The following is a 20,853-nucleotide window of genomic DNA, read 5'->3' as shown; positions in this document are numbered from 1 at the left end:
AGACTTGGTTTGACCTGGTTTAGACCTGGTTTGGTCCTGGTTTAGACCTGGTTTGGTCATGGTTTAGTACAGATTTAGCGCTGGTTTAGTGCTGGTTTATTGCTGGCTTAGTGCTGGTTGAAAGCTGGTTTAGACCTGGTTTGGTCCTGGTTTAGTCCTGATTTATTGATGGCTTAGTGCTGGTTTAAAGCTGGTTTAGACCTGGTTTGGTCCTGGATTAATAATGGTTTAGTGCTGGTTTATTGCTGGCTTAGTGCTGGTTTAAAGCTGGTTTAGACCTGGTTTGGTCCTGGTTTGGTCCTGGTTTAGTCCTGGTTTATTGATGGCTTAGTGCTGGTTTAAAGCTGGTTTGGACCTGGTTTGGTCCTGGTTTGGTCATGGTTTCAGAATTAACTCGCCTACTTCAGTTTGAGCATCTTCGATCACAAAATGTCATCAATAATCCAGTTTTTATTCGGCTCAAGTGCAGAATTTTACGTAAAAATGTACTAAACCAGAACTCTATCAACATGGACCGCACACAGGAATAAACGTGCTCTGAACCAGGTCGAAACCGAGTTGAAACCGGGTCAGGATCAGTCCGGTTTATAGTCTCACCTCCCCGGGCTCCTCGCGCTGTTACGTCCCTGTCTGCTGCCTCCTCGCGCCCTGTACGTCTGTACGTGATGTCTCGTGTGCCTCAGAATCAGCACCGAGACGTGTTCAAGGACCGCTGGAAAAAAACAGGACTAAAGCAGATCTAAACCAGGACTGAACCAGGACTAAACCAGTACCAATCCAGGACTGAACCAGGACTAAACTAGGAATAAACCAGGCATAAACCAGGTATTTTTTATACTTGGATTTAGTTCACCCTGGTGTTTATTTTACAATCATGATGCATCGTTTTATGTTCCTGTAGTTTCCAATAAGTTTTGAATTTGTACATTTGAACCGGAGACACAAACAAACACGTGCACCCTAAATGTACAACAGGACCATCTGTAATTGATAGAAATAATGATCATTTCCTGATGCTGATGAGTCCGTGAAGCCGCTGTTCCTCGCGCTCATCGATCAAGGCGCGCCTGCGTTTCTGTGCAGTCCTTTGTCGCTATCTGCTGGATAAATGAGGTCACTACAGCCACCTGAACACAAGAACGAGCAGAGGAACATTTTGGAGTCTGACTGTTCTTCAAAGTGTGCTCAATGCTCATGTTTATGTTTATGTTGACGATATGAAATTTACCGGTAAACATTTGGTTTTCTTGCTCCGTTCATTCACATTAAAGTGCTTATGACAAGTTTTTACAATGTTCTAATCTTTACAATGTGAGTTATGGAGCATGTCCTCAACATCAGCCTGAAGCTGAGGGTAGTACCACAGGTCTTGAAGACCTCCTGTCTGGTACCTGTGCCCAAGACACCGCGCGCCAAAGACCTCAACAGCTTCAGGCCGGTGGCTCTCACGTCCCACCTGATGAAGACACTGGAGCGGCTGGTCCTGGACCACCTCCGCTCCACCGTGGACCCCTTGCAGTTCGCATACCGGCCTGGCATTGGAGTGGAGGACACCGTCATCTCCCTGCTGCACCGCTCTCATTCTCACCTGGAGAAACCTGACAGCTCTGTGAGGATCCTGTTCTTCGATCTTTCCAGCGCCTTCAACACCATCCAGCCGCTGCTCCTAAGGGACAAGCTGGAGACGGCTGGTGTGGAGTACGACCTGGCAGAGTGGATCCTGGACTACCTCACAGACCGACCCCAGTTTGTGAGAGCCCGCGACTGTGTGTCTGACACTCGGACCTGCAGTGTGGGGGCGCCCCAGGGCACCGTCCTCGCGCCCTTTCTCTTCACCCTCTACACTGCAGACTTCAGACACGACACGGACAGCTGTGTCCTGCAGAAGTTCTCTGACGACTCTGCCACCATCGGACTCATCACGGACGACGATGATGTGGAGTACAGAGGACTGGCGCAGGACTTTGTGGACTGGTGTCAGCGGAACCACCTCCTCATCAATGCGGGAAAGACCAAGGAGATGGTGGTGGACTTCCGAAGACGCCACTCTGCTGCCCCCTCACCTGTGAACATCCTGGGACGGGACATTGAGAGAGTGGACTCATACAAGTACCTGGGTGTTCATCTGAACCACAAACTGGACTGGACTCATAACACAGACGCACTGTACAGGAAGAGCCAGAGTCGGCTCTACCTCCTGAGGAGACTCAGGTCTTTTGGAGTGACAGGGCCACTCCTGAAGACCTTCTATGACTCTGTGGTGGCATCAGCCCTCCTGTATGGTGAGGCCTGCTGGAGCAGCAGCATCACAGAGAGGGAGAGGAAGAAGCTGGACAAAGTCATCAAGAAGTCCAGCTCCGTCCTGGGCTGCGCTCTGGACTCGGTGCAGGAGGTAGGGGACAGAAGGGTCCTGGCTAAATTCACATCTATGCTGGACCATGAGTGCCACCCCCTGCAGGACACTCTGTCCGCTCTGGAGAGCAGCTTCAGTGACAGACTGATCCACCCTCGCTGTGTGAAGGAAAGGTTTCGCAGGTCTTTCCTTCCTGCTGCTGTCAGACTGTAAAACAAACACTGCTAGCCCTGAACACGTGCAATACTGATTTAACCATGTGCAATGCCGTCATATTCATGTGCAATACTGAATTAACCATGTGCAATACCGTCATATTAATGTGCAATTACTGTCGTACTCACAAGCAATTAAGGCCATATTCATGTGCATACAACTGATGTAAATAAGAGTGTTTTATTTTGTTTACTTACTTACTATTAGTATTATTTAGTCTTATGCTAGCTATTTTTTTACTTTACTTCATTTTATTATTATCATTTTATCATTAAATTATATTTATCTTTTTATTTTATTTTTCTATTTTATTTTTATTTTCCCCCCTTCATTCCCTATTAAGATATGAGAGGAGTTTTGTTAATAAGAGTTTTTTGTTTTGTTCATAAGAGTTCTTCTATTAAGAGAAACTTCCTATAATCTGTCCTTTCCATCTACTGCGTTGTAACAACGAAATTTCCCCATGTGTGGACATTAAAGAATTATCTTATCTAATCTTATCTTATCTTGACTTTATTTCATTTATTTAAACCTGTTGTAAATGTTAATAATAGTTTTACACCAATCAAGCAGCCGTTTGCCGAGAAAATCCGTAGAAAAAGATAGGAAGTGACATCACACCAAGACGCTCCATCCATCCAAGTTTATGAATATCTTACACAAAATAAACACTGTTTGACCCTTTAAACATTAATTCAAGCAGCTCTCATATATTTGAAATAAATTTGAAAAAATGGTTTAGGCCCAGTGGCTGATCAATTACAAACTGGAAATTAATCTAAAAAAACATTGCTATTCTGAGATTTAAAAATTTGATAAATTCAAAATATATTTATCTTTAACTGCATTTTTGTCCAACATGTCACTTAATTAATTAGATCTCCCCTTTCAGCAGAGAAAAGAAGCAAACGCTAATTTCACATTGCCAAATATAAAAAAGATCCAGGGATAGTTGACATCAGGTCGATGTTACAAGGCTTGTTTTCCGCATGAAGACAGCAGGGGGCGACAAAAACACACATTTAACTTCCTTTTAAATTTTGGAGATATTCTTGGGAGGATCTCTTCAGAAGGCACAATAAAACAAAATACACTGCATGGGTGTATGTAAAAATAGAACTTTGTTTTAAAAATCTAAAGGACGGAATAAGATAAGATAAGATATTCCTTTATTGTCCCACATGGGGAAATTTCATTGGTGCAACGCAGGTAGATACAGAGGTAGCTACAGAAGAACAGATCACTTATAGGAAGTCTGAAAAATAAAATAGGTCTTGACTTGTGCAGCTTGCATCATCAACGTTATGGCGTTCTCCAAAGTTCTATTTTTACATACACCCTGCAGTGTATTTTGTTTTATTGTGCCTTCTGAAGAGATCCTTTCAAGCATATCTCCAGAATTTGTGTTCCGTGGATGAAAAGTTGATTTACTGGTTTAGCCCTGGTTTATCATTAAATGGGTGGATTTTATTAACGAATTAGGAATTTTTTATGCCTTCAAAGTTAAAAAATAATGATTTAAAAAAATGACCTACCTACCTACCCACTTGAAAAAATGTTGGTAGGGTTACAATTAATTTGGGGCGGCCTCAGGTGAAAATGTTACTTAGTTCTGCTTTAACCTCAAATTATAAATCAAAATGTAGACCAAGTTACTCTTTCTCCAACTACTGTTTTTACTTTATACCTTATTTGTGAGAAATAAGATCTCATTATACAATATAGTTGTGAATGTATATTATTAAATATATAATTAATTGATTACTGTAAACAAAACAAATATAATATTCAGTGAAGATGACAATGGTATGGAAAACTAGGTAAATAAATAATGATCTGGATCTGGGGTTAATACAGTTGTATAAAATGTAAAGCTTTTAGAAAATTCTGACGATGAAGATGTTAAAAATTAAAAAGTCATCTTTATTTTAAGCAAATTTGCGAGTTCAAACCGATGTTTTAATAGTTATGTTTGTTTAAAGTGGTAAATGTGCGTGCACGCGTAACACGCCTCCTCCTCCGGGGCCCCTCCTCCTCTGGTGCCCTGAAGCCGCTGCACAATCAATGAATTCCGCCAAACTTTTCTCATCATCACAAACTTCTGTCCGGGTGACGCGCGGGATTTCACTACATCAACGCTTTTTTTCATTTTCCCGTCGATTTGAACTTAGCCTCTCCCGAAAACACTAGATCTAACTCTGGACCTTTTACAACACGTTTTTATCCATTTGAAGGCGAAAAACCTCGTGACCGCGGGTCTGGGTAAGTTTAACGGCTGACATTACTACATATACTTACAACAGTTATATAAAACTGTAAAATGTGTGATTGACAGTTAATCCTAGTTTATATCGCACGTTTTGACGCAGTAATTTTCGTGTTTGTTTTGTTCTATTTCAGATCTGTAAGAATTTTGAGCAAAACCTGAGCTCGTTTCAGTCTAGTACTTGCGATTCCGAATGTATTTGCTTATTGTAGTATTTAACTTTAGATTTAGCTCTTTTTTTTACCCAAAATGTGTTGTTCTTTACGTAACAGTCGTTGTAATACACGATTTATGGATTATATAATCATATTTCTGTCTTTCGGCTGTAAAATCTAAACGTATTTGATTAAAACTAACATTAGGAGTTTTGAAGACTAGGATTTTGGCCCATATCCATATTTGGAAGCTTATAAGCGTGACAATTTCAGCGATAACCAGTCTTTACACAGTCGTAAAGCTTTTCAACTAACTCGTTAGTGTCTTTTACTTATGTCCCCGCTACGATTATTCGCATATTTTGGTTTTCCCTCATTGTTTTCGTGGTTTAAATGCGGTAAATATCGATTTGTTGTGGTAGTTCCGCGCCAAGGATTTGAAAAGTATTTGTCAGCGCGGGACTCGGGCCTCACTTCCGGGGCGCCGGGTCAGAACACAAGCCGATTGGCCGAGCGCCGTGCAGCTTGACGGGACTAGTAGTTTTGCGTGAGATCTGATGGGAGGCGAATCCGGAAGTGGCGGGATTATGTGAACGGTTGAGCGCGCTGATTCGATGGAGTTTACGTCCGTTACAGCCAAACGTTAACGCAGCGATAACAATGTTTTTCATTTGATTGTGACGAAAATATACGCAATTTTGATAACAGTTGGGGTTTAATTAATTCCACGAGATATTTACCAAATGTTCAAATTTTAGCACTGTAAACGTTTGTCTTTCGGTTAATTCTCGACAAAATACAGATACCACAAGGCAATTGTTAAATTAAAAACTCAACATATGAACAATAAGTTACAGCAGTAGAGCTTGGCTTGGGTGTAGATCTAGTTTAATATATATTCAGACTTAACAACTTTTAAAATTGTATATACATATATATACATATATATACATACATACATACATACATACATACATACATACATACATACATACATACTTATAAACAGATCCAAAACAGAAAAAGAACATGACCAGAGAACATAGAAAATAATACTATTAATAACATAATACATTAACACGAATGGCACCTTCAATAAAACATAATATAACAAATAACAATATTTGTTTTAATCGACTTTTTGAGGCTGTAAAGTGTAAAGAAATGCATATACATTTAGATCATCTTGTTTTGTGTTCAGAGTTAAATGAGAGCACTGGGGCAAGTTATTTATAGTTTTCTTAGTTGCTGTTTCTTGTAATTAAAAAGACAAGATGAAGATCCTTAATCTAACTGTTATTTTGCCTTTTGATTAGTTTTTTAGATTGGGAAGTACCACATCTGACCCAGACAAAAATGAACAGGTTGACTGAGTGTACTACAGAAAAAAAAATTCTATTTCCTTTGTCACTTTTGATGTAAAACCACTTTTGTTTCTTGTTTCAAAGTAGAGATGTCAAAATTATTCGGCTGATCAATAATCATGTTTATTCAGGCCACAATACAATCGAAAGAACTAAAAATGGCTATCTATTACCTATTTTAGACAGACTTTTAGGTCAGTGAGTCTTTAGTTTAAAACAATACATCTGAATGAAAATACATTTTAATCACAGTTACTTAAATATTTCACTGTTGTTTCGTTGTAATAATCTTAATCTGTATTTCTGTTTCTTAATCTGTATTCTAAAATTTGTGCATCGTCAGGATCATTCATGATGACTAAATTAGCTGACGATTCTCTCAATGTTCTCTCTAGTTTTAGTTGCGATTGATCGATTTGTTCCGGCTCTAGTTTTACTGAATGCCGCGTGTGTACATAAGAGGTCATGGTGTGTTGAAACTCTGACCCCTGGTTTCTGAACTCGGGTGTGGTCCAGTTTCTAGAGGTTGAAAGAGAAGGAGGGGTGCGTGGTCCGGTTTGATTGGAGACCTGGGGAGTTTAACAGGATCCTCAGAAAGTTGTTCGTTAGAAATATGACCAGCTCTTGGTCACAAAGAGCTGAAGTACTCGTGTAAAAGTGTTGTCAAAACTCAATTCCCAGGTGATAATTACTACTGAAACTAGATACTCATCATGAGCAAGTATTGATTCTGAAAAAATTGGAACCATTCCTGAACAGTTTTAGATTGAGCTGGAGCTGTAACAACTGTAAGGTTTGTTTAGGTCTGGGTTCTGTCCTGGTGGATTAGTATTGACTAAAACAGTCTTTGTTATTGTCTCTATGGTTTAAACATTTCCTAAATCTTCTACTGTTGTTAACAAACAAACTAATGTTAGCTAAGCTACTCACAGTCGCACCAACAAGCAGAAACTACTTTCACTTTACATTTTGCCCTGTAAAGGTAATTTAAGTGACAGGGAGGGAATCTCCACATTCAATTTAAATTATTTTTGGAACGCCCAAAATCACAACAGCAGTTGCCTTAAGGGGCAACAGTGAAAAACAGATGAAGGAGAACCACTTCTTTGATGCAGATGAATTACCGTTTATATGGAGTTCTCCAGGGAGTCGAGGAGCATCTGGGTCCAGAGGTCATCGATGTGCCTGTCCCACTCCCGGCAGGGAAGTGGAAAAAGAAGAAGAAATGCAATGAACAGATTGCAAGTGAAATTAAATCTAGAATAATGTTTGATAGCATAAATAGTCAGAAGCAGAGGATAGTGCTCAAGCTGCCATACTTCCCCCAGCATAGTTGCTCCTAGGACAGCATAGCTGGGAAACTAGGTTTTTATTTCTGTTCCTAACTGGGCTGACCATAAGCAATTTCAAAGAGGAAAGTTTATAGCCTGTTCTTAAATAAAGAGACTGTGTCATAATACAGGAGGTTGGTAGCTAAACGCTCTACCTCCTACAGTACTTTTAGAGACTCTTGGGACCACCAGAAGGCCAGCATTTTGAGAGCGAAGAGCTCTGTTTGGATGATATGGCACTATAGCATCTTTGAGGTAGGATGGGGCCTTGTCATTATGGCTTTGTAAGGCAGGAGGATTTTAAATTTGATTCTAAACTCGACAGGGAGCCAGTGAAGAGACTCGAGCACTGACGTAATGTGTTCTCTTTTTTTAGTTCCTGTTGGTAATCTTGCTGCTGCATTTTGAACCAAAATTACCAATAGGCTGAAAAAAAACAATTTTATCATCTGTGCTGCCTATAATTCTGCCACTCACTGCAGAGCTGACCTCTATTTGCAGTGTTCCCGCTGGGCTCAGGTTGAAGGATGGCGGTAAGACGGCAGCGAGCGCCGTGCACATCAAGCACCTACGTGCCGTGATCTTAATACCTGGCAGTATCTTTTGAGCATGGCGTTGCCCAGCCGAAGCATGGCGGGCCGACAACCTAAAACCCCTCAGCGAGAACACTGATTTGTCGGAACCTTCATAATTGTCTGTTTTCTTAAATCTCGCAAATCCAACTCTTTCCCTGTCTCTGCTGGTGTGCCCCAGGGCTCTGTCCTGCGTCCCCCCTCTTCGTCTACATTCTCCCACTTGGTTCTAGTTTCCGTGAACAAAGCATTCACTTTCACTGTTACATGGACAACACACAGCTTTACCTCTCTTATTCTCCGGGATGACTCTGTTTCTTCTTCTTCTCCAGGATGAGTCTGTGTTAGTCGTCCTTCACAGACATTCAGAGCTGAAAACATGGGGCCCCTGACCACGCCAAAGAAGGGCGTTGAGGGCCACTGCGTCGACCCCTGGACCCCAACCTCCAACCTGAAGATCCTGATCAGCGCTGCCAGCCCCGACATCCGCAACCGCGAGAAAGAACGCACCCTGGAGGAGGCCGAGGTGTATTGTGGCAAACAGGTGACAAAGTGTTAAGCCGTCCTCCACAGTCTGATTACCAAAGCACGTGGCACAAAATAATGCACAATAATAACAAGCCTGTTAAAACAACAACTATTGTACTTTTCGGATTTTGAGCTGCATCTTTTTTCCCACACTTTGAACCCTGCGGTCATTACAACAGTGTGTCTAATTTATAGATTTTACTGGATAGAGGCCACCAGGGGACAATCTTGCAGGAAGCGCAAGTGACACAGTAGAAGAAGAAATTAGGGGACACGTCGTGTTTTCTAACGTTTAAGCTTCAAAACGCTGTGTGTTTTATTACAATCAGACTGATATTCACGGAGAAGTGAGTCTAATGAGTCACACGTGGAGCAAGGACATTTGATACACGGTCTGCAGTTTAGAACCTGCCAGAGTGAAATGAGACTTTCTTTGCCTCACGAGTCAAAAGACAACCGGTGCTCACTACCATGAAACATATTTCTGTGTTAATATCTCATGTTACAACGTAACACTCACTCGCTAAGGACAGGCTCAGGAGCAGATGAACCAGATGTGTAGACACAGGTAAATCAGCTCATACAGAGAAATCAAGGACAGAGAGGACTGTTGGGACAGCTGTGATGTGTTCTTTGTATGTTAAACTTCAAAATGCTGTGTGTTTTATTACAATCCGATATTCACTCCAATATTCACTGAGTAATTAGTCTTAATTAGTCCCGTGATGCAGCGGACTGCAGGTGCAGCCATGCACACTGACCTGTGTGTTTTGTACTGACTTGTACACTGTGTTTGTGTTACTGAAGGAGGCAGATGAGGCAGAGGAGAGCGAGAGGATGACCAGCCGAAAGGACAAGAGCCTGGGTCTGCTCTGTCACAAATTTCTGGAGAGATTTCCCGATTTCCCGGACCCAGAAAAGGAGCACGACATTAGTCTGGACGACGTGGCCTCGGAGCTCAGTACGTTCTCCCGTCACAAACAGTTTAAGGAGTTAGGGCTGTAAAAATGTAAGGTCGGTGTTCAGGCAGAAGAACACCAGATGGTCAGACGGAGCAGGACACTATTTTTACCAAATCTGGTATTGTATTGGACTAAAGAGACTAAAACACAGACCGTTTATAACAAAGACGGTGGCATTATTAATCGAAATGTCCAAAAACAATTTCTAATTTTCATCAATAATACATTTTATTCATTGATATTATCTTTCTAGAAGCTTCAGTAACATATTTACACTTTTATTTGGCAAAAAATGTATTTAAATGTAAAACGGTGTTCTTCTCAGACGTGGAGCGCCGTAGGATCTACGACATAATGAACGTGCTGGAGAGCCTTCACATGGTCAGCCGCTCTGCCAAGAATCGCTACACGTGGCACGGCCGCACGAAGCTGGCGCAGACACTGTTCGTGCTGCGGCGAGCGGGCGAGGAGCAGGGCTACGGGCGACAGATGCAGCAGCTCCGCCCGAAGAGCCACGACGAGGACGGAGGCAAGGACGATGAGAAAGAGAACCGGTGCCGGGAGAGGGCCATGGAGCAGCAGCAGCAAAGCAAAGAGCTGTTCTTTGTGGAGCTGCCGGGCGTCGAGTTCAAAGCAGGTCAGATTTTATCAAATGTAAACAAAACAAAGAACGTGACACAGAGACATGACAAATTATATAAAACATCCATTAGTCCTTTTCTTTTAGTCGGGCACGTCATTCAGTTCACTCAAATTTTCTAATTGAGTGAAAAATTATTTATTTTTCCATTTTGAGACTGTCCCTAATCATTTCACAGCGCAGCGGACCGGGCAGCTTGTACGCGGAAGGGGGGAAGGGGGGCCATGCAGTGATTATCTGTCTGCAGATCCGAGGAAAAGGATATAGACTGTACTCTAGCTAAAAACTGCAGGAATCAATAAAAAAAACACTTTGGGCACATATCTACCTGCGTTGCAACAATGAAATTTCTCCATGTGGGGACAATAAAGGATTATCTTATCTTATCTTATCTTATATATGAGACGACAGTAGCACTGTAAGGTTAAAAGCTCTGAAAAGTTCAGCTGTAATTGAACTCATGACCGTACTACCTGCTGCACGGGGAGCCTGGCATGTGGGCTGCCGTATTACAACTGATCCTAACTTATATGTTGAACCCACATGCTTAGCAAAACAAACCTAGCAAAGCACGTTAGCAACACTTGCTTTGTTAAGACCCAAAATATAATATTATCGAAGCCATTTAGAGGTTAAAACGTAGAGGCTTTGCAGAGAAGTCGAATAGATGAGTCAAAAGCGGTTCCTGTTAACTAGCTTTAGTCACGTCTCACACACACAAACTTGGAATTACTAAACGTCTTTTTATGAATTGCTCAGCTCAACCTCAGGATTAAAACGTGTAATTTAGGAGGCTTTAGATTAGATTTCTGTCAAAGTCTCACGATGTGAACCTGAGGAAACGCGTGCTGCACTAACAAGAAGCATTTTTAGTTACTTTCCCACACTCTATGTTAATTACATTCTCACAAGTTCATCTTACTCCTAACATGAACATTTCTGTCTTTCCCTCAGCATCTGTGAACAGCCGAAAGGACAAGTCTCTGCGCGTCATGAGTCAGAAGTTTGTGATGCTGTTCCTGGTGGCCCGCCCCCGTGTGGTCAGTCTGGACGTCGCAGCTCAGATCCTGATAGGAGAAGACCAGGGCGAGACGCAGGACAAGAACAAGTTCAAAAGTGAGCACAAGAATGGTTTGAACCTCTACAAACATGTCCCGGGCGCACTGTAAACATGTGTGATTTCAGCTAAAGTGCGGCGCCTGTACGACATTGCCAACGTGCTGCGGAGTCTGAAGCTGATCGAGAAAGTTCACGTGACAGAGGAACGCGGCAGGAAGCCAGCATTCGAGTGGGTTGGACCTGAGGAGTTCCAACAAGTCAAAGGTAAAATTTATAAACGCTACACCTAATTCAAATATTTACCTGGAAAGGTTTGTGTATATACTAGGGTTGTATTGTCACGGACTCGAATATCGACAAGTCACAGTATCGATACTTTTAAACAATCCAGATTGACGTTCAGAAGTGAACTCCTAAAGAGGGGCGCTGTTTACCGTCCTGCAGGAAAAGTAGAAGCTGCTCAATCTGCCAGAACACAAGCTAACGACTGCCGTGCAAATGAGGTGCAATTGTACTTTTGATCTGCTGTTTCTGCTGCGCTCCTCTCGGCTGTGGTGAGAAAGAGCTGTACTAATTGTTTGGCAAGAAACATGCAATACTTTTTAACAGTTGGTTGGATGTATGAAGTTATTAGAGCATAATAAGATAAGATAAGATATTCCTTTATTGTCCCACATGGGGAAATTTCATTGGTGCAACACAGAGGTAGATACAGAAGAACAGGTCACTTATAGGAAGTCTGAAAAACACTTTCAGTAGAAGATCTCCTATAAATAAATAAAATAAATAAATAAAAACTCCCATAGACAAATAAATAAATACCATTGCATGTGATCACGACAGTAATTGCACATGAATATGTGTCACGACAGAACATAGATTGCACATGAATTTCACAGTAATTGCACATGAATTGCACATGAATTCCAACAGCAATTGCACATATGACAGAATTGCACATCAGTATTAGGTTAGGTCAGTATTGCGAGTGTTCAGTACTAACAGTTTTTGTTATAAAGTCTGACAGCAGCAGGAAGGAAAGACCTACGGAACCTTTCCTTCCCACAGCGAGGGTGGATCAGTCTCTCACTGAAGCTGCTCTCCAGAGCGGACAGAGTGTCCTGCAGGGGGTGACACTCATAGATGTGAATCTAGCCAGGACCCTCCTGTCCCCCACCTCCTGCACCGAGTCCAGAGCACAGCCCAGGACGGAGCTGGACTTCTTGATGACTCTGTCCAGCTTCCTCCTCTCCCTCTCTGTGATGCTGCTGCTCCAGCAGGCCACACCATACAGGAGGGCTGATGCCACCACAGAGTCGTAGAAGGTCTTCAGGAGTGGCCCTGTCACTCCAAAAGACCTGAGTCTCCTCAGGAGGTAGAGCCGACTCTGGCTCTTCCTGTACAGTCCGTCTGTGTTATGAGTCCAGTCCAGTTTGTGGTTCAGATGAACACCCAGGTACTTGTATGAGTCCACTCTCTCAATGTCCCGTCCCTGGATGTTCACTGGTGAGGGGGCAGTGGGGTAGCGTCTGCGGAAATCCACCACCATCTCCTTGGTCTTCCCCGCGTTGATGAGGAGGTGGTTCCGCTGACACCAGTCCACAAAGTCCTGCGCCAGTCCTCTGTACTCCGCGTCATCGTCGTCCGTGATGAGTCCGATGATGGCAGAGTCGTCAGAGAACTTCTGCAGGACACAGCTGTCCGTGTCATGTCTGAAGTCTGCAGTGTAAAGGGTGAAGAGAAAGGGCGCGAGGACAGTGCCCTGGGGCGCCCCCACACTGCAGGTCCGAGTGTCAGACACACAGTTCCGGGCTCTCACAAACTGGGGTCGGTCTGTGAGGTAGTCCAGGATCCACTCTGCCAGGTCGTACTCCACACCAGCCGTCTCCAGCTTGTCCCTCAGGAGCAGCGGCTGGATGGTGTTGAAGGCGCTGGAAAGATCGAAGAACAGAATCCTCACAGAGCTGCCAGGCTTTTCCAGGTGAGAGAGAGAGCGGTGCAGCAGGGAGATGACGGCGTCCTCCACTCCGATGCCAGACCGATATGCAAACTGCAGCGGGTCCATGGCTGAGCTCACGGTGGAGCGGAGGTGGTCCATTATAATTGATTTATAAATAAATGCTTTGTTGATAAACATTTAATTTCATCAATTTTCTTATCCTGAGTAAAACGAATTACCCGTTTGGTGCATTTTAAGACCCTTTCAAAAATTTATCAGGATACGTACTGAATGAGGGAATTGTATCGGGATGTATATCGTATCGTGACCCTTGTATCGGGGTACGCTCGCGCGCCTACATTTACAGTTTATGGTAATAAACAAATAAGAAATAATGAGTTTCTGCTTAAAATAACACATTTTATTCTTAAATTCACATAAGTATGTCCCCAAAACAGCAACATTTCACTTAAGTCTAAACTGTTCTATTTGTATATAAATAATATATATAAAGGACTAATCAACAGTTTGTAAACAGTTACAGTAGCCTTAAAATAAGAAAATGTATGTTTGGTGTGACCAGTGGGCTGCAACTCATTTTGCGGCGTTGGTTCCGTGTGCTGTTCACTTAAGCCTCCGTGTTTGCCCAGTCATCACTGCTGTTTCCATGGATGTATTGGTTGTTTCAAAGCACAACTGAGCAGCCCAAAGTAAAGGTGTTATATGATATTATTGTGTGTCAAATCATAACTGTTGGTTGTAAAGGGACACCTGAACACTCTCCAGTGGCGCACTTATGTATCAACATCGACATGGCAAATGAAACACGTCAGATAACCGCGCAAATGTGGCGTGTAATTGGTTGATACACGATAAACAAACCTTTGAAAATCCCAGAAAAGCTCTTTGTGATATAGTGTCCTCAGTACATGGCAGATAAAGGACTCCCAGGGTCACTTGTGATTGTTGTGCTGCTGCTTTAAACCACCAGGAGGTATGTCACAGATGTTTTGATGCCGTGCTTGTGTTCCAGACGTGGAGGTGAAGCCAGAGAAGAATAAAGTTCTGACATTACGGTCGTCGAAGGAAAACTGCGCCAAAAACCTGTTCTCAAACAAACGCAGCTTCACGCGTCACCCGTCGCTCATGAAACTGGCTCAAAGCATCCAAGAGGACCGGCGAAGGGTGAGCAGCGCCCCCAACAGCCCAGCCAAGGCAACTACAGGTTAGGAGTGTCTCACTCGAGTCTTCTACTCAATTGCACATCCTAGGGATTAGAGTTGCACAATTATCATGAAAATAAATATCAGCCAAATATCACCAATCAGAATCGGTTTTATTGCCATTGTCAGTGAACAAAATTTAAAACGATGTATAATAATACATATACCTAAAATATGTATTCAGAATGCTAATTTAGATTGACTCTGTTCTAGTTACTCTTTCGTTTGGTGGTGTTCAGAATGCAGTTACCTTACTAATGACAAAAAGGACTGTGTCTGTGTGTCTGTGCCTGCGTTATTTCAACAAACACACACAAACATAACTGTTATAATAAAATATAGCCACATGTGAAAGTATTCTAAGTATTCACAATACACTTCACCGATTGGACCGCGGAACAGAATGTTACAAAATACAATTTAATATAGGTATTCAGCATCCTGCAACTAAATAAATTTGCTCTAAGTATTTTATTAATCGTGCCACGTTCCATAACAACCCCTCTTCTCCTTTCTCTCACTGCAGGTGACTCACGTGTGGACTTTCCAAACAAAATGGCTCAACTCGCTGCCATCTGTAAACACAGACTGGACCACGAGTCCTCAGGGTGAGACCTTTTTTTACTTTTATTCCAGTTGAGTGTATCCTCTTTTGTGAAAAAATTAAAGGGGGGACCAGGCACACCCCTGTCTTACCCGTCTTTCCAGAGTCAGTGGAATAAAGTGATATTGCTGCACTTTTGTGGTTAATTTTATGGTCCATTCACGTTTTCCTCATGCATGTATGCATGTATGCATGTATGCATGTATGCATATATACACATACATACATACATACACATATATACATACATACATACACATACATACATACATACACATACATACACATACATACATACATATATATATATATATATACACATACATACATACATACATACATACATACATACATACATACACACACACACACACACACACACACACACACACACACACACACACACACACACACACACACACACACACACCACACACAATTAATCTCAATTTTGTCCACTTCTGAAATGAAATCCATGAAAATCTATATCAACATTCTAATTTCCTTTCCTGTTTCCTGTCCAGGTCCAAACCCTCAGAACTGGCTCCGCCCCTGTTGCCTTTGACCCCCATGACCCCTTTCTTCCCCGTCCTGTTGCAGCAGCAGGAGGCGGCGAGGGGCGGGGCTTACGCAGTGTACGTCCCGCCCCCATCGCTGCGAGCCGTGACGCGTCCTCATCCCACGAGCCTCGCCGTGCGCTCCATGACTTTCGACAGTCCAAACGCCACCAAACGCCCGGGAGCCGAGGAGCTTGAGGCCAGTCCGTCCAAGAGCAAGAGGAGCTTCAAGGTCAGAACGCCCACTGCTCGCATACAAACCGTACGACACACCGCACACAAACTGCCCAACACATTGTACCAGTGTTCATAACGCAACAAACTAAAGATCAGACTCCTTCATCTGACAGAAATACTACTTTTTAAAAAGAAATCTTTTAAAAAAAGCAGTTTTTATTCATAATTGTATTTATTCTGTCTGAAATTTAGTATTGTGACAACACTCTGTATAAAGGAATAGGTTAGATACTTCATACTGATTTGATACGGCCATAATACTATAATAATAACACTTGAAACAATGCATCTGGTTTGACCAATTGCTTCATCCATAAAAGAATAAACTGTTTCTGACACTTAATCCTTGTCTTTATTTCCTGTAGGACGCGTCACCAAAAATAGGTGATATCCTTCGCGCTCGTCTGAAGTCGCACCCCCTTCATTTGACCAATCGCCCGTCCCCTCGCGCCCTCCATCTGGACCCCGAGTTCCAGGCGCAAGAACACAATCCCGCTGCAGAACAGAGCGTAGTCGACGTGTTTTTGGAGAGAGAGCAAAGGAGCACAGAGAGCGAGGGGTTCACGCCGATCCGAGCGGTACCGCTGACGCCCGAGACCCTCCACACTGAGGTAACAAGGGTTTGAACATTAGACACACAGAGGAAAAAAATGTGTTATGTAACACTAATTATTTAATTTGAAGTGTCTTGCTCAAGCAAAGAATGATACAATGAATCCGGCAACGCTGGGTTCAAACTGCTACCCTCCTGCTTATAAGACAACCACATTTGACCAAATTAAAATCTATACATATGAATTGCATACTTATTGTTAGAAAATCATATTATCAGTATTGATTCTGTTGTGCTTTTCAGACTCTGGTTCCGGCTGGTTACCTCATCCCTCTGTCGCAGTCTCTGATCGGGTTCAAAGAGCTCCAGAATGCCAAAGACGCACCAGCCACGCCCACCTATCTGTACCACACGACCACACCAGGTACACACCAGCTTATGTCTCTGTGTAGCGATATCCACAAACTACTCAAATAACTCAAATAACACTGGTTGGATCAGCCCTTGGTGTGGGCAATGACAAAAACATAAAGGCAAACAAAAATACACCTGCTATGGCGTTGTTCTTTTTTTAGGGCTGTATGTAATAAAACGTCCCCACAGTCTTTCTGACAAACTGATGCCGTATCTTGACTCGATGTTGTCTCCAGGCTCCAGACCGGTGCTGTGCCATGAGATGACCCCCACGAGCGTGCACATGACCCCCACGAGCGTGCACGTGACTCCCACGAGTGTGCACGTGACTCCCACGGACGTACACGTGAGCATGGCCTCTCCTCTGTGCACGCCGCGCATGCAGAGTCCAAGCCCCGCCATCCTCAACTTTACTCTGCAGAACCTGGGCCTGATCTCTGGACACAACCAAGTCCAGACTCAGGTCCAGACTCAGGTCCAGACTCAGGTCCAGACTCAGGTCCAGACTCGGGTCCAGACTCCGAGCAGGACTTCAGTGGGCTGCAGTCCTCAGTCCGGCCTGCTCCCTCTCTCTCTTGCACACAGAGGAGGAATGGTCTTCATCAAACCTGTGTCCCCTCTTCAAATGCAGAGTTCAGGTGGCGGACAGCAGGTGGCGCTCATCAGCCTCCAGCAGGTGAGAGACCTACATTACGTATCATTGTTGTGCGTAAAATTAATAAATGATCACTGATTGATACATTGGATTGATTATTTGCGCTTCATAAACTACTTTATTCACCTTGTACACCTTAAAGGAATAATAGAGACGTGGACAGCCGAGTTGTTCTCCCACATGTCAATCACTTCCTGCGTGCTACTGCACACCTGTAGGGTTGTGTTAAAAAAAATCGATATGGCAAATATCGTCACGGACTCAGTATCGTAAGTAACTGTTCAGACGGCCATTTAGAAGCAAACTCCCAAAGAGGGCGCACTGTTACCATCCTGCAGGAAAAACAGAAGCTGCTCAATCTGCCGGAACACAAGCTAATGAGTGACGTGCAAACGAGGTGGAATCGTTCTTTTGATATACTGTTTTTGCTGCGCTCCTCTCGGTCGAGGTGAGAAGGAGCTGTGGACCTGATCAGAAGCTGATCTGTGCAGAAGATGAAGCTGCAGCATGTTCAGACCAGGCCAATTGTTTGGCAAGAAACATGCAATACTTGACTAGAATGTGTTCCTTATATTTCTATTTGGATCAGTTGGTTAGATGTGTGAAGTTATTAGAGCAGAATGGATTTATAAATAAATGCTTTGTGGATAAACATGAAATTTCATAAATTTTCTTGTCCAGAGAAGAAAAAAAAGACCCATTAGGAAACATTTTAAGACCGTTTTTTCAATAAATTATTGGGATACATATCGTAATGAGGGAATTTGTATTGGAATATACATGTATCAGGATATATATTGTATCGTGGCCCCTGTATCGAGATACGTATCGTATCGCAAGGATACGACAGAGAAAGTAACGGCAGAGAAAGACGGAAATCTGCAGAGACAAAAGATACGATGCGTTCCGTCGCGCTAATAAACAAACTCACGTGTTGCAGCAGAGCTGTTGCGTGCTCACGCACAACGTTTGATGGTAGCCCCTTGGATGGCGGGTTTGTCCCACCGCCGTAGGCGGCGCTCGCAAAAATGACTTTAAAAAATTGCCACCCACGGGGCTTGATATGGAAAGCCATAATGATCACACTCCGTCACTTAGGAGCAGCGTATTTTCTGACGCTTTTACAAAATAAAGCAGCACTTTTACAAATTAAAGCTGTGCTTTTAACGCCGTGCGCTGTAAACTTACGCTGTAATTTACGCCAGACGGCCTTCTCTTATTTTACGCCATATGCCACTCCTAAGTGGCGGAGTGTGATCATATTGGCATTTTTTTTTGGGGTACCGTGCGAGCACGGTGGTGCTTTTTGCATGCGCCGCCTGCGGCCAAAACCCCTCAGCGAGAACACTGGGTGAGTGTGCGCATGCGCATTAAAAAAAAAAAAAGGGAGTAACAGTCGCTTGAGTTCTCAAATTGGCGAAAAATCCTCTATTATTCCTTTAAAGGCGCAATGGACGATTTTTTTGGCGATTTTAGAACGCAGGCGGAAGTGCGCATGCCACTCCCCCGTGCGGACTGATACGACACACACGTGCGTTTGTTTATTAGTGCGACAGATCGCATATCTCGTCTCCCGTAGATTTCCGTCTTCTTCTGAGTCAGCTCGAAATGTCTTTCTCCGTCTTCATTTTGTCCCGTACACTGAGGGAACTATATTATGATAGATCAATGCGCTTAGACACGCGGAAACGTGGGGACGAGCCACACGCGGCTGCAGGTGAGCGGTAGGTGTGTTTTATGATTGATACGTGGCAGGACTAATCGGCTGTCCACGCCACGAGGAAATAAGACTCCGATTTGGGCCAAAAAAAAACGTCCATTCAACCTTTAACGTAGGGTTGTAGTTGACAAAGACAATTGGACTAAAATGAGTTCCTGGTAAATATCATATATTATACCATATTAATTTTCTAGGAACTTAAGCTTGAAATTTGTTTGGTCAAAAGGCTTATAAAAAATTAATATTGTTGAAGGATGTAACAATAAAAAGGTCAGAGCTCAGAGCTGGGAACCACCCGGCTTGACAGAAGAAATAGCGAGCCCGAAGGCGGTACTGGACGGCAGCATGTGCAGGAGCTGAAAGCCAAGGTAGTAGAAACTGCCGGTAGACTATGAAGAGCAAGATTCTAGATTTGGAATCCAGGTTCCGCAGAAACAATCTCAGACTCATGGGAATCCCGGAGGTTGACAAAGGGTGCCAACGTTTTCTCAAAAAGGTGATCCAGGAATATGTATCTGGGACTGGAGTTGTCATCCCTCCCATTGCCATAAAGCAAGGGTCTCCGATTATATTTTCAAGGGGACCAGATTTTTCAGAGGGCTAAGGTCTGGGGACACTGGGAGTCCTTTATCTGCCATGTACTGAGGACACTATATCACAAAGAGCTTTTCTGGGATTTTCAAAGGTTTGTTCATCGTGTATCAACCAATTACACGCCACATTTGCGCGGTTAACATAAAATCACACCACATTTTATGTTTTATAAAACATAGAATTGAAAATGTGGTGTGATTTTGCATTCTCTCTTAAGATCCACAAACAACTCACAGTGGCACAATTAAACAACAGAAATCAACATGGGACAGAGAAGTAAAACTATAACAATATTACCGTACTTTTCGGTCTGTACAAAGCTGAATAAAAGCTGCACGCACGATAATTACGAAGAAAATAGAACTTGTCCATATACCGGCCGCAGGTGCCCACGTTGTAACATGAGATATTTACACATACCGTATTTTCCTGACTATAAGTCACATATATACTTATACTCCGGAGCGACTTGTATGTGATATTTGTTATTTTCACACTTGAAACCGCATTTCATACTCCAGAGCAACTTATAGTCCGGAAAATAGGGTAAATAAACGCGGAAGTGATTCGTCTTTTGAACCGGGCGTCTCGCTGTGCATCCGAGGTTCACTGTGCTGTGTTACTAATAATTAGTACGTGATTAGACTATATTAGACTAGATTCTAAGTGAATAGCAGTTGGATTGTAATAGATCACACAGTTGATGCTTAACAAACGCATCACAGCTGTCCCCTCTGTCCTTGATGACTCTGTATGAGCTGATTTACCTGTGTCTGTCTTCACATCTTGTTCATCTGCTCCTGAGCTCATACTTATCGAATGAGTGTTATGTTTTATATATTATATTATTTATATTATATATTTATATATTATATTTTTTAAATGGGAGGTTTTGTCTAGGAGTTTTTGTT

The 20,853-nt window shown here is 43.0% G+C and overlaps 1 protein-coding gene across 1 annotated transcript in view; it reads left to right on the top strand.

Moving 5' to 3' along the window:
- The first annotated feature begins 4,738 nt into the window (after positions 1-4,738).
- The window catches only part of e2f8 (E2F transcription factor 8), a 22,004-nt gene continuing 5,889 nt past the window's right edge, over positions 4,739-20,853 (top strand). The window contains exons 1-12 of the mRNA XM_072465657.1: positions 4,739-4,831; positions 8,590-8,801; positions 9,593-9,746; positions 10,073-10,384; positions 11,342-11,503; positions 11,573-11,710; positions 14,419-14,610; positions 15,135-15,216; positions 15,737-16,001; positions 16,372-16,617; positions 16,863-16,983; positions 17,210-17,649. Coding sequence (XP_072321758.1) covers positions 8,637-8,801; positions 9,593-9,746; positions 10,073-10,384; positions 11,342-11,503; positions 11,573-11,710; positions 14,419-14,610; positions 15,135-15,216; positions 15,737-16,001; positions 16,372-16,617; positions 16,863-16,983; positions 17,210-17,649 — 2,277 coding nt within the window. The 5' untranslated portion in view covers positions 4,739-4,831; positions 8,590-8,636. The remainder of the gene's footprint in view (positions 4,832-8,589; positions 8,802-9,592; positions 9,747-10,072; positions 10,385-11,341; positions 11,504-11,572; positions 11,711-14,418; positions 14,611-15,134; positions 15,217-15,736; positions 16,002-16,371; positions 16,618-16,862; positions 16,984-17,209; positions 17,650-20,853) is intronic.

Source organism: Eucyclogobius newberryi, unplaced genomic scaffold, assembly GCF_026437365.1.
Source record: "Eucyclogobius newberryi isolate DKJ021-1_F unplaced genomic scaffold, fEucNew1.0.hap1 SCAF_5, whole genome shotgun sequence".
Classification (NCBI taxonomy): domain Eukaryota; kingdom Metazoa; phylum Chordata; class Actinopteri; order Gobiiformes; family Gobiidae; genus Eucyclogobius; species Eucyclogobius newberryi.
This window is presented reverse-complemented; position numbering and strand designations above follow the sequence as displayed.